This window comes from Engraulis encrasicolus, chromosome 23 (assembly GCF_034702125.1).
Source record: "Engraulis encrasicolus isolate BLACKSEA-1 chromosome 23, IST_EnEncr_1.0, whole genome shotgun sequence".
NCBI classification, from domain to species: domain Eukaryota; kingdom Metazoa; phylum Chordata; class Actinopteri; order Clupeiformes; family Engraulidae; genus Engraulis; species Engraulis encrasicolus.
In genome coordinates, this window is record NC_085879.1 from 8,888,100 (window position 1) to 8,901,999 (window position 13,900).

At 40.7% G+C, this 13,900-nt stretch overlaps 1 protein-coding gene across 4 annotated transcripts; it reads left to right on the top strand.

The window, feature by feature from the left end:
• The first annotated feature begins 2,422 nt into the window (after window positions 1-2,422).
• LOC134440542 (saxitoxin and tetrodotoxin-binding protein 1-like) lies at window positions 2,423-12,190 on the top strand. 4 transcript variants are annotated; one of them, XM_063190654.1, is made up of 10 exons: window positions 2,423-2,584; window positions 3,035-3,099; window positions 3,318-3,443; window positions 4,751-4,855; window positions 8,865-8,941; window positions 9,094-9,236; window positions 9,738-9,814; window positions 10,391-10,513; window positions 11,756-11,860; window positions 12,023-12,186. In XM_063190654.1, the coding sequence occupies exons 3-10, from the start codon at window positions 3,407-3,409 to the stop codon at window positions 12,040-12,042; spliced, it is 687 nt and encodes a 228-aa protein (XP_063046724.1). In that variant the 5' UTR covers window positions 2,423-2,584; window positions 3,035-3,099; window positions 3,318-3,406; the 3' UTR covers window positions 12,043-12,186. The 4 variants fall into 4 exon arrangements, with proteins under 4 accessions (XP_063046724.1, XP_063046725.1, XP_063046722.1 ...); XM_063190652.1 differs by lacking the exon at window positions 2,423-2,584 and adding an exon at window positions 2,732-2,937 and having other exon boundaries at window positions 12,023-12,190; XM_063190655.1 differs by lacking the exon at window positions 3,318-3,443 and having other exon boundaries at window positions 12,023-12,185.
• The last annotated feature ends 1,710 nt before the right edge of the window (window positions 12,191-13,900 follow it).

Genomic DNA, 13,900 nt, shown 5'->3' on the forward strand with positions numbered 1-13,900 from the left:
TCCTGGGACCGGGGGGGGGGGGGGGGGGGGGGGCTCTTTTGACCCTCCTTTGCCCCTCATAAATTGGGAACCGAGTGGTGTATGACCACCAAACTTGGAGGGGATGATCTTCAGCAAAAGAACTATGGATGACATCAGTTTGGTGTCATTATTGGATATTATGACATCATTATGACGTCATTTCCTGATTTTATTGCCCAAAATGTCACAAGTGTAATGCACATCAATTTTGGTTATTATGTGCATCAGACCACTTCAAATGTTCACAAGGGTGTCTGATGCTAATGAAAATTTAAAAATATAAGTGATGATGATGAGACTTAGATCAGTGATTTATACATACGGTTAAACAACAACAACAAAAACGCTATAGGAATTTAAGTTGTTCCCTGACCAAAACAATCCCTAACCTTAACCTGTCAGTACAGACATTCTCTTGAGAAATGCATTTTCCAGATGGCTGATAGGCTATCAAATTTATGTAATAAACGAAAGAATACTAGCTGTGCCCAGACCAAAACAATCCCTAACCCTATCCTGTCAGTGTTTTTTTGAGGAAATAAAATCTTGAGAAAACACAAGACTGTGGAAACATAGAGCTGTGGGAATAAAGAGAAAGCACTTCCATAAGTCAATCACGGAAAACAATTCCGTAACCAGGGGCACATAATTTTAGCAAAGGTCTGTGTCTCAAAGGTCCGTTTCTATTCCATTGAATTCCATGTTGCCGCCATAACAATGTTGCTATGAGAAGGAAAGCAGTCTTAGTTAATCAATTAGTAATTGGCCGTTGTCCTTTGGTGACAATAAGGTTATCAATAACAGTAAACAATTTACCAGTGGATACATGTCAGAACTAGAGTTGGGATAGAAATTGCTAATAAAAAGGTGTCTGCATATGCACTTCATAAAGCACGCGTCATATACTGTACCTGGGGATCCAAACATCCCACCAGGATTACTGCAGCCCAAAGTTAAATCACCACAATGTTGACTGGGTGGGTAAGCTGCCATGCCAGTCGAAGGAAACAATATGCTTGTCCAGAGAAGCAGCCAAGCTAGCAAAGAGGTTGGATATATAATAAGAGGAATCGAAACACACCCACTCAATGCAAAAGCGTGTGCTCAAAATGTGGTCTCCTAAGGGGGCGTTGTCCCTCCTTCTTCTCTTTTCGTGGTGTTTGTACAAGACGTGCGCTACCGCCATCTACAGCGCTTAGGGGACTCCATTTATTCTCTACCTCAAGACTCCGAAGGTCTCCTAATCGAAGGTCTCCTAAAGGGGCGTACACCCGACGTAAAGTGGATACCGGAAAAGAACCCGCCTGCTTTATCTCACTCCCATATACGATTCTCTGAAGCTAGAGTGCTGAGCGATCTTGGTATGCTGCCAAAGCGTGGCACAAGATGCGGGGATCATGCAACAGTCATCAGTTATGATGGCGAGCAAGCTTGGAGTCATACAGATGGTGGGTAATACGTTCACCAAACTTTCTTTTCTTAGACACATGTTCCATGCCTCATGACATTGACCCATAACATGCATGTCATACTCACACTCTCTACTCATACTCACACTCTCTATGAAATAGGTCTATAGATACTCATGAACAATCTCTCTCATGCCAGTGTCTCAAACTCCAGCAGGAAACCATCTGAAAACAATAAACCACTGAAAACAATAAATTGAGTTATGAGAAACATGTATAGAGTGATGCAATATTTGGGACACACACACACACACACTGTACAGTGTACAGTAGTGGTGTCAACAATGATCGATTCGGCGATGCAATCCAGTGCGGGGCATGGACGATCCAGAATCGATGCGGCGAGTTCCAGAATCGATCCGGCAATTTTTTTTAAGTTTCAATTACTTCCATGGATATTTCGGGAGCAAATGAATGTTAAATTAAATAAAAGCACTTCAAAACATTGCAAGACTGATACAGACTGATACAGAAAACAGCCAATAAATTGTTGCTCAGTATCTGACTACTTGTATTGCCTCATCATGACTGATTAAGCATTTGCTTTGCTTTCAATAGAAATGTAATGCATTGCAGTGCATTGTAGAATTGAATCGGATCTGATCGCATAGAATCGAATCAAATCAAATTGAATCGCTACCTCCCGAATCGTGATCGAATCAGATCGTGAGGACAGTGCCAATCCACACCACTAGTGTACAGTAGGCCTAACTATAATTACATCATTCATTCATACTCTCCTCCATGTAATTCCTGGTGCCATTTGAAGGATGCACATGACCAGTTTAAGTAAACCGGCAGAAAAACTGCAACAGGAGGGAATAAACTCTGGACTTTATACAGCTCTCAAATCAATATATGTACAGTATAGAGGGATAAAACCACCCATCTTACGCAACACAGGGCTCAGGCCCAGGTCTTCAAAAAGCAGAGGAGCCGGTGGCTGTGTGCTGCAGAGCTTTGTCCATTCTAGAGAGACGGTCAACATGCGCGCCCTCACGACAGCCACTGCCATCTTGGCTCTTTTAGCCCTCACTGGAGCAGATCCTGATTGTGAATCGTTGATCAAGCCTCTGGATATGAAGGAGCCACCGGTGAGTGCTGCAAAGATATTCACATAGGCTATACACATACAGACAGAGAGAGAGAGAGACTGAAAAAGTCACCTGAACTCTGCCTTATTGCTATGTAACAGAAGTAGGAGAGAGTGAGAGAATATTCTTTTGCTGTGATACCAATAGCCATACACAGGCTGGTAGACAGACAGGAAGCAACAGTGTGTTGTACATTCTCATCTTCAACTGGTCATGGGGAAGTGGTCGTTTCTGGCTGGCTTTGCCGACCATGAGTTGTTTGCCAGCATGCTGAAAACCATGAACAGTTCCTTTGTGACTCTGACTCCCAAAGAACAGCCAGACACGTTCCTTATGCATCTGGGATGTATGTTGTAAGTGTTTTCCAAAAATGATCCAAAATATTGAATCATAAAACAATGAGAACGTATGACACTGATGAAACTGGTATTTCGTTATCCCCCCTGACAGTAAAGGGAGATGTGAATTTGCCACAGTGAATTCTACAATCAAAGACAATGGTCTACACTTTACAGGTAAGTAATATGTTGGAAAATACAGTGACTGGCTATGGACCATTGTTCACAAGCAGTGTGTGTGTGTGTGTGTGTGTGTGTGCGCGCGCGTGCACGTGTGCGTGCATACGTATGTGTTTGTGTGGGTGGCTGTACCATGACAATATTAAAGATACAACAATATCTTCTGATTCTGTTCTCAATAATCCCCTGATGCTTTGATATTTGGATTTTAACAGAAATATTTGATGGTGAGCTGTTGATTACTGTGTTTGAAAATCTGCTCAGCTCCGAACCTGACTATGTTGTGTCAAAATTTAAGTATGACATGGGAGGACTGAATATAACAGCACTGTACCTTTTAGGTAAGATTCCCCTGTCATCTACTTTTTTAGCAGGCAAGAGTTGCTCTATTAAGACCAGCACACACAATCTAATTGCCCCATCTGGTTGACCATATCATATCACAATGTAAGATATTAAAACCAGACTTACTGTACTGGGCAGCTCCCTACCTCACCCATGGTTGAAGTGGGCAACCTAGGGTTAGTGTAGGGAAGTAGGCACCTAACCCTATACTGCTTCATGGACTGTAACCAATACCCTGAAAAAACCTCTATGTCGCTTTGGATGAAATCGTCAACAAAGTTTCATGTAATAAAATGTCTAGACATTTTGTTTCAGAGACCGGACACATTACAAGGCTATTAGTCATTTTCATAGACTTTATAATGAATGGACAAAGCATCTGTTATGCCACCTATTGACTTCTGTAGATCCAAACTCAAGCCAGTGGTGCATTTCTCAAAGCTGTAGTTGCTAACTATGTTGGCTAATTTGTTGTTTGCAATGCAATTTAGTATTAGCAACTACCGAAGTTGCTAACTGACTAGCAGCTATGATTTTGAGAAACACACCCCAGTTTTGAACCGCAACTGCTATTTTAGTTAAACCAAGCATAAATCCAACTGCTCACATCTAGTTCCAAATATGGGTACAATTTTTCTATTAGACGCCCAAAATTACGGAAGAACAGAGGTCACATGGAGGAGAAAAAAAAGATAAAATGTATGTACTGGGGACAAACACTCAAGTTTGTTTTGCGAGATCTCGAATTTCTTTAAAAAAAAACAACATAGGGGTTTCTGAACATAGGGGCCCACGAGGAGGCTGAGCTCACTGCATGGAGCCAGGGCTGGACTGGCCATCTGGTGGACCCTGCCTTCTCACGGGCCCCTATGTTCAGAAATAATTCTAGAAATCCACAAAACAAACTTGCAAAACAAACTTGCAAAACAAACTCACAAAACAAACTTGAGATCTCATTAATCTTTGTCTCCAGTACATACAATTTATGTTTTTTTCCCTCTGTGTCACCTCTGGGCTTCCGTAAAAAATAGCTGGAATCAAGTCAACTTTTAAAAAATATATATTTGTCACTCCCTAAAAGATTCATTCGAAATGTGTCCCCTATATGTGCTTTTCCCATCTTGTATTAAATAAGAAGCTGGATGGAAGACCAATTGTAATAGTCCATTAATTACATCCTAAAGAAATGTTAGCCTTCAATGTGTGATGTGCAGTTCACCATGTTGTCTTAAATGTTGACATTTTGAAATATAGGCCGATACACTTACACGGTATATAATTTGATCCCTTATGTCTGCAACAGGGCGCTCAGCTACGATTTCAGACACAATGCTGCAAGCATTCCAGAAACAAGCAGAGTGCATGGGCTTCTCTGGACCTCCACACTTCACCTATGATGGTGTTACAGGTAAGCAATGACAACACTACTCCAGTCCTGCACCTAGGGGCCATTTATACATACCCGGGCATTTCCAAACTGGAATACCTTTCCCTTCATTTTCGACTTTAGTTAACATAGAAACGGACGTTTTTCCTCTGTAAAACGAATCTTCCTGAAACTCCCTCTCATTCTCCATACCGTGCTCAGGCTTAACTTATCTATGACAGCTCTCTGTAGCATATTTAAGCAGATTTGGCGATGGGATGAACAAAGATATTTTGGTAAAGGTAGCATAAAAAATGCTTGATGATCAACCCGGGTATGTATTAAACTAGTGGTGGGCCGTTATCGGCGTTAACGTACTGCAATAATATGAGACTTTTATCTCGCGATAAAGAAAATATCGCACGTTTATCTATTCTCAAAATATGGGTTTGGAGTTTGGGTATGCAGGTCACCATAGCGTTTGATGACAGACACTTTCAGACTGCGCTCCAGTCGCTTCTCCTCCACCTGTTGGTTCAGCAGACCTACTAAATATGAACAGTGTTTGCATGCTGAAAACAGTAATCTTTGTTGTACCAGCCCGACATAGCCCCTCAGGCATTGCAAGGGACACATAGGCTACAAAACTTCCAGAAATCTTGCCTGTGCCATAATTGCAAAACATTCCTTGTGATATGCATTTTGAAGATTGTCAAATTGAAACTGTCAATATCTACTCTCGCTGAATGTCTGTGTAGGCCTAATTGTGTTGCGATCACGCATTTGCGGCTCAATGAGATAATAAACCTTGCGGTTGTCACGCTTGATTTTTTTTTTGCAAACTGAATTCATTTCGAGTTATATCTCCTCTAGCTTTGTAACTCTGAGAACAACATGATCTCCAAAAATGTCGTGCTCCTGGACATGGATGTTAAGGACACAAAATCCGTGTCCAGGAGCACAGATTTTGCCAAAATTCAGTGCTCCTGCACTGTAAACCCAGACATCAAATGTACTTACCAAGACTAATTAAAATGCACTAAAAAATAGAAGTTTGATGGCATTTCTGAAGAATACTGAGTATTGACAACTTATTTGAGGAAATAGTTGTTCAGATGAATATGTTTTAGTTGAATGGATTAAATTCATAAGTTTTGGTTATGACCCCGCCTCTTTTTCTTCAGGCTGCACCAACTGGCCTCTACCCAGATGTGGGCAGTTGAATGTATTCCTGCAGTGTGTTTCATGTTAACAGATCGTTTCAAATTTCAACTGACAATATGGCCACGCTGCAGCATCCAATTTTAAATCAGAATATTGCCACCTAGTAAAATTAGGCTATCTTGTGAAGTGCCATTGCACAATTGAAAGTCAAATGCTGCATGACATAATTGACATTGCCTACCATCAACCAGGAACAATGGTAGTGCCCAATCAACCTGTCAATTAGTACCTGCCCTCACTTGAGTACATAGGACTGTTACAAGTTCATTGAATTACTACCTGCAGCTGCCACATGCCTGATTACTCTGGTCACATGGTTAACTTTCACCTCTATAAAAACTCAGACTGTCACAATGCTTGAGTTGCTTGCCTAAATGACTGGTTCGCTGGCTCTCTGTCCGGCTTGTTGGTTAGTGAGCTAACTGACCGACCAACTGACTGTTTGTTGGCCAGCTGGTTGGCTGGCTAACTGACTCTTTTGGTTGACTGTATGGCTGGTTTGTTAGCTGGCTAGCCATACAACTGACTTGTTTGTTGGTTAGTTGGCTGACTAACTGAGTGTTAGTTGGTTAGCCGGCTCTTTGGCTGGCTAGCTGACAACTGACTCTTTTGGTTGGCTGGTGGACTGGTTTGTTGGCTGGCTAGGTATTTAGTTGGTAGTGAGTATTGTGGTAGCAGGTATCCTTTTTGGTGTGTTGCTTACTTGACATTTCAGGATTGTCTAATTATGCTCAACTAGAGTATTCTATGCACACTGGTTAATGTACTATCATCCAGGAGATTACAATAATTAAATGGTAATAATATTGCACATACTGCAGAAACTTGAATCTCTCAGTGGTTATGGATAGTTTGGTCTATTAATACAAGAGAGCAGTGTGATGGACTGGTTCCATGCCACAGTTGTCTCAGTCATGGTGAGGAATGGGAGGTGCCACAATAACATGGTAGCTACCTCTTTTGTGGTGATGAATGGAGGGGCGGGATCATGGTAGTGTGGGTAGGGTGACAGTAACTAACTGTGGTGTGGCCACAGTAAACTACTGTGAGAAGATCACAGTAAACTGTGAGGATGGCCACAGTAAACTACTGTGAAATGAATGCAATTAGTAGCCAGTAATTCCCTGTGACATCACGGGAATATTTTTTACTGTGTACTTACCTAGCTAATTGGTTACAATTTTGTGAATGTAACTTCATATTTTATGTGAAATAACTATACGAATCATTTGATATTACAGAAGACTTTCAGTTTGATCAACTTAAAATTTAATACATTTAACTGCAAATTTTAAATAAAATAATTCATTACAGTTAATCTTACGAATGATGGTAAGTTTAATCGACTGGGAATTTAGTACATTAAACTGGGAATTTTGCATACAATAACTATAGATAACAGTTACTACTGTGGAAGATGGTAGGTTTAATCAATTTGGACTTAAGTACATTTAACTTAAACTTTTACATATAATGAGTATATACAACAGTTGAGGTCACAAAAGATTGTAAGTTTAATCATTCATAATTACTTAGTTTTTCTAGGGCAACCACTTTTCTGGGTTTTTGTAAGTAAACTCAACTTATAAGGTTTTACAGTGTGGACACGGAATTATTTTCTGTGATGGACACACAGAAGTGCTCTCTCTACTCCCACAGCTCTATGTTTCCACAGTCTCAGGAATTTTCTAATTTCAAATATTGTTTCTCAAAAAAACATTTCTTACTGACAGGTTAGGGTTAGGGATTGTTTTGGTCAGGGTACAACTTAAATTGCTATAGCATTATTTTGTTTAGGATTAGCATTGGGTATGTATTTTCTAATGATAGAGTTAACACAGTGCTGTGGGAATATAGAAAGCACTTTCGTGTCTCCATCACGGAAAACAATTCTGTGTCCAGGAGCACGGAATTTTGTCAAAATCCGTGCTCCTGGACACAGATTTCGTGTCCTTAACATCCGTGTCAAGGAGCATGGAATTTTTGGAGATCAGGCTGCTGAGAACAACTCAAACTGTCAGGTTTAGGCCAAATTGCTGTGGGCCAGTGTAGGTTCTAGATATCCAGTCATGGTATCCAGTAGCCTGGCTCTGCTGTGGGCTACTGTGCCTGCTGCGCGCAGAGCTCCTCCCTCTCTTAAAGGAGCCGCCACACTTTTTAACAGTCAGTGGCAGATTCTCTCTCTCTCTCTCTCTCTCTCTCTCTCTCTCTCTCTCTCTCTCTCTCTCTCTCTCTCTCTCTCTGCCCATTAGAAATGCTGAGTTGTTTAAGTCATTTTGTTTAAATAGCCTAAATATTTGATAGATTTATCTGTATTTGCCTCTACAACAACTTATAGCGCTGTTCATTTTGAAAATTCAGTGTCTTATATCTGTAAATGCTTCCTGACATATTCGATATACTTAACAAATATTGCAGTGATTTTTTTCATCACCAAATAGCAACATGACCATTTTTTGAAGATGAGATACAATTTGGAAAAAAGAGATGAGCTCTGGTCTAATGTGCCATCTGTCGCAAGAAACCCCAAGGTTTTTTTTATTTAGCTAGCGTGCCTATTCTGAATGAGACATCTTGATATAGATGAATCTAGATTCAGTTCATAATTACAGTGAGATTAATCTAGATTTTTTTTAAAAAAAAATCTATGCCCACCCCTAGTATAAACAGTGGCTTAGCTGTTATAAGATTGAGCATTACTAAAACAACAGTAAGAAAGTATTTATGCAGGTTATGACTCACAAACATTATTTTATTTGCTTTCTAGTATGGTTCACTTGAAAATAATGAGTGTATAACTGCTTTGCTTTCTGATTTCCATGTGAAGAACTTTGTGACCACGACCAGCACAAAGCAAAATGTGAGCCCCTTAAGAAGACACAAGAAGTCACAGATGTCACACCGGTGGGTCACATGAGAGAGAGAGAGAGAGAGAGAGAGAGAGAGAGAGAGAGAGAGAGAGAGAGAGAGAGAGAGAGAGAGAGAGAGAGAGAGAGAGAGAGAATTAGTATATTGTATATGTTTTTGAACAAGAATATTTTCTGTTGCACTGACAGTACATGGGAAAGTGGATCCTCCTGATGGAATTTTCAGACAATAAAATAATGATTGACATCATAAAGAATCACACCAGTTACTGGATGTCATTCACACCTACTGACCAAAAAGACACCTTCACTCTCAGCCAAGGAAGTATGATGTAAGTGATAAAGTACACAAAAAAATAATACAAGATGTAATTCATACTTATTGAGTACGTACAGTACATTAATAAAAAGTCATTATATGTCAATGTAATGTGCAAGATACATATGATGTCTACATTTGGTAAATGGAGGAATGGTAAAACTGGGGCAGATTCAAATGATCATCCATTCAGAAGAGTGATGGTGGTTGGAGAAAGTTAGTGGGTTTGGTGCAGCAATCACAAGAAAGCAGCCTAATGAGAGTGTATGCTAGACAGGATGGGGTGTGTGATGATGATTGGCCTTCCAGTGTTCATGTTCTGGAGAGAGGAAACAAGACCACTTTTGTATCTTATTGAAGAGACCCCATTGGGACCCTGGTGGAGGCTAATCTCTAATCTATTGTGGAACTGTGAAAAATGTGCATGGTTCCATGTACCACCAGAGATAAGTGGTTAAAGTGATAAAAGTGTTAAATGTAATGCAATGGACTGTTAATGCTGTATGGTTTACAGGAATGGCGCGTGTGAGGTCATCAACAGCGATGCAAACCTCCACAACATCGATGGAAGCAGCTTTGTACAATCAGCCAGTAGGTTTCCAGTCTCGGAGCATTTGCAATTTGGGATAGCCTGGACTCAGCTATCTGTAAGCTTGTAGTCAACCATCAAGAGATGGTTTGAAAGGAGTGTCTTCCATAATTGATATGACATAAGAATCTAATCAACTAAGATATGACTGCCACTCACCTTTAGGAGACTAGAGGGGGCTCAGAATGAGAGTAGTTTAATGGAAAATGGGTGAGTGGGGCGCATCAGCGATTGTCTAAAATTGGATCCAAATTTACAAACTTAAACACAAACACAGGTTAGCCCTCCCACTTGAAACTAGGGCTGAATTAAGCAGTTCTATATCTTTCTTTATGAAATTAGCATGATGGTCCCTGGTTATATCTAGCGTATTTTGTATTAATCTTTTCACTGCCTCTGACAAAGCGACTTCCAAACCTGAGGCCTACTAGCTACAAATGTGGTCTTACAAGAAGGGTTGACGGCTCAAATTTCATTCCAAAATATATATTATAACAGTGAGATGCTAGATAAAAGTCTGAACCAAAGTGATATCCCGATCAGGGACTCAATTCTCAAACTCTGTGGGTCTTTTTCAGTGGAGAATTACGGGCATGAAGTCAACATCAAGTTTTCTTTCCTCACCACGGGAGATGATACACTAGTGATGCGCGTCGAGACCCAGATGGCAGGGCAGCATATCAATTCAGTCTGCCTGATAAGTAAGTGTTTTAAGATACATGTTTAATATCTTACTCAAGGCTTCATATGTTTTTTATGGTTTGCTCAGTCACTTACAACCACTAAACCTTTGAGAAAGAGTAAGATTATCCTTCAAAGTTTAGAATTTTTAGTCTTTTGAAGTGTACACTGAGGTGATGGCAGTACAAACCAAAATCAAAATGGCCCTCATGGGGCGGACAATAAAACAAATTTAACCTTGAAAGATGACAAACACCTTTTGCAAAACTTGCAAACAGCCCAATACTGTGGGATTTTATTTAGCCTACAGTTACGCCAAGACAGGACATTAACCAAACATAAATGAACACAAAGTCCTGATGCGCATAACCAAATACCCAGGCTGGAGAATCAGCAGCCAGAAGGTGCAACAAGTGAAGCATCTCATGACAATCCTGATCCTGCTGCTTTTATCCTGGACATGATCGGTTCCGCCAATTAACAAAAGTAGAGGCAGGAGAGGGACGAACACAGAAACAGCCCACATGTGCAGCCGTAACAAGCAACAGTTGTTTCATTTTGAACTATATGTAGTTAAATGACAAATGCAGTGTGATCTTAATAAGAATGTCAATTTTCTTCTTGGAGCAGGCGTCACTCTTAATTATTTAAACCTCTGAGGGTGCTGGCCCAAATTTTAAATTCAATGTTTCAAGAAGGAGGCCGCACCTTGCATAGTAGTGTTTTTTATTGCACAAAACACTACTATGCAAGGTGCGGCCCCCTTCTTGAAACATTGATCTTATTAAGAAACATATGTCTGGCACATCTGGCCATTTGGTCAATATCTTATTGCCAATGTGGCCCTTGAACTAAAATAGTTTTGCCCCTCTGGTCAAAGTCAATGTGTGTGGAGCAAGGCAGAATCACATTTATCTGACCGCCAGGTAACATCTTGGTGGGGATGGGAAAATCGTAATGAGAATATGTAAAATGTTTTTTTTTCTCCACAATATTTGAAGATTAACAGTAAAGAGGTGCCACTTTGGCTCAGTAGGCTGAGGGGTCAAACCAATCATCAGGGAACTGGTTTCAAGACAAACCGGACTTGGCATTCCCTGATCCTTCTCCATCTCTCTCCCCTACTCAATTCCTTTCATCCTCTCACGCTCGCCAGTCTTTATTAAAAATGTATAAAAGCCCAAATAATCATTCCTTTACAACACAAGGAACAGGGCAGAAACATCATTGGGTTCACAATTGTGAATTGTGTTTTCCAAAAGGTCGGACAGGGAAGGCCTCAGCCGCACATGTGGAGACCTATCTGCAATATGCTGAGTGCTGGGGCTTCACCAGAGATGCCCATTTCACTTATGATGGAGTTGCAGGTGAGTGAGTTGTACAGCTATAACTGGGAATCAAGGAGAATAAAACATACATGATACAGTATGTCTTTTACTGAATGTTACTGAGTGCTTAATGAAGAAGGATTAAATGTATACTACAAGATGTAAAGCTTCAATAATGATTTCTGTCTGATTTTCTTTCAGAGCTTTGTGAGAAATCCTAAATCACTTTGACACAAAACCATCTATTGTAAATCTGCCATTACACACAGTCTAATAAAATGTCTCTAATGTAAAGAGTCTTGTAAGGCATTGACCATAAAAAAAATAATAAAATCTGATGAGTGCTGATAACGAACACTGCGTTTTATTTGTTGATATGAAGTGTGAACTTGAAAAAAATGGGAGTTTTCCGTCAGCAGCTTCTAAAATAGGTTTTACACTTCAATTTATTTCCATTGGAAGAAGGCAGAACTTGGTACCGTCTTACTGCAGATGTGCTTGTCGACGGGCCTATTCACTCTTTGTTGAAAACACTCAACTACATCATAACAATGATATAATCCAAGGAGTCTGAGGTACAGTAATACATTAAGAATGTACCCTTTGGTGACAATAAGGTTATGCAGAGACTCTGCGTTTTAAAAATCAGTAAACAATACACAATTTATCAGTGGATACATGTTAGAACTAGAGTTGGGATAGAAAGTGCGAACAAAATTCTGTCCGTGTCTGCAATGCATAAAGCATACATGCCATATATTGTACCTGGGGACCCAAGCCAATTTCCCATCAGGTTGACTGCAGCCCAAAGTCACATGACCAAGGCCGGATTAATGCACGGGCTAGATATGGCTGGTGTTATTATGATGACACAGTCTATGTAAATTTATCAAAAAATGTGCTGTTGCTAGCTGGGGAGCCCACATCAACCTCTAGCCGAGGGCCCCCCGGCCATCTTAATCTGGCCCTGCACATCACCACCATGTTGACTGGGTGGGTAAGCAGCGATGCCAGTCGATGGAAACAATATGCTTGTCCAGAGAAGCCGCCAAGCCAAAGTGCTGAGCGATCTTGGTATGCTGCCAAAGCGTGGCACAAGATGCGGGGATTATGCAACAGTTATCAGTCATAATTACGAGCAAGCTTGGAGTCACACAGAGATGGTGGGTTATACTGTACGTTCACCCAACTTTCCAGTTTCTCAGACACATGTTCCATGCCTTTTGTATTGTCTGTCATGCATGTCACCACATTCACCCGTAATGTGCATGTTATTTGTAGTCACACTTCACTGACACACTTTCTATGAAATACTGTAGATAGACATTCATCAACAATCTCTGTATACCAGCATGCCAATTTCTCCTATTCCAGCAGGAAACCATCTCTCTCTCTCTCCACACCATCTCTTGATAGAGGCTCTTGTGCTTCTCCCCTGCTTTATTCCTTTTGCCTCCATTTTCATTCATCACGCTTGCCTTACTTCATTTCACATAGTCTTTTCCTACTCTAGCTCAATTCCTCCTCCTCCTCCTCCTCCTCCTCCTCCTCCTTCTTCTTCTTCTTCTTCTTCTTCTTCTTCTTCTTCTTCTTCTTCTTCTTCTTCTTCTTCTTCTTCTTCTTCTTCTTCTTCATTCATGATCATGTGTAATATGTGGGTCTCCGTGTGGGTAATGTATGGGTCTCCACATGTGTTTCTGTGTTGGTCTCTGGTGTTTGGTTCTGGATGTAGATCTGCTGTAAACTCTCTCACTCAGACATGCATGCAGCTTTTCCTCCCTCACTTCCCATTGTCCCTCCATACCCATGTGCACAGGAAGCCTCTCTTCTTCAAATGCATGTGACCACGTACACACACACACACAGAGATGAAGCTGATAGAAGTCAGGAAATCAGAACCATCCACCATCCTATTTTCAGGAGCAACACCAGCTCCATGCCAGCTGCACAGAAACGCCTCCAATACAGCCAAGTAACACAGAATAGAACGCAGAGAAAAGGAGAAAGAGAGCAAGTAGAAACACAGCAGTGTAGGGAAACTGAAATAAAGGTTTGAGCCTCTAACAAACGAACGGAAGA

Coding starts and splice junctions, on each gene's coding strand:
- LOC134440542 (XM_063190652.1), top strand. CDS start 2,798: ATGGGGAAGTGGTCGTTTCTGGCTGGCTTTGCCGACCATGAGTTGTTT. Junction 4,856..8,864: donor CACCTATGATGGTGTTACAG/GTAAGCAATGAC, acceptor TTCCATGTGAAG/AACTTTGTGACCACGACCAG. Junction 9,237..9,737: donor CTCAGCCAAGGAAGTATGAT/GTAAGTGATAAA, acceptor TATGGTTTACAG/GAATGGCGCGTGTGAGGTCA.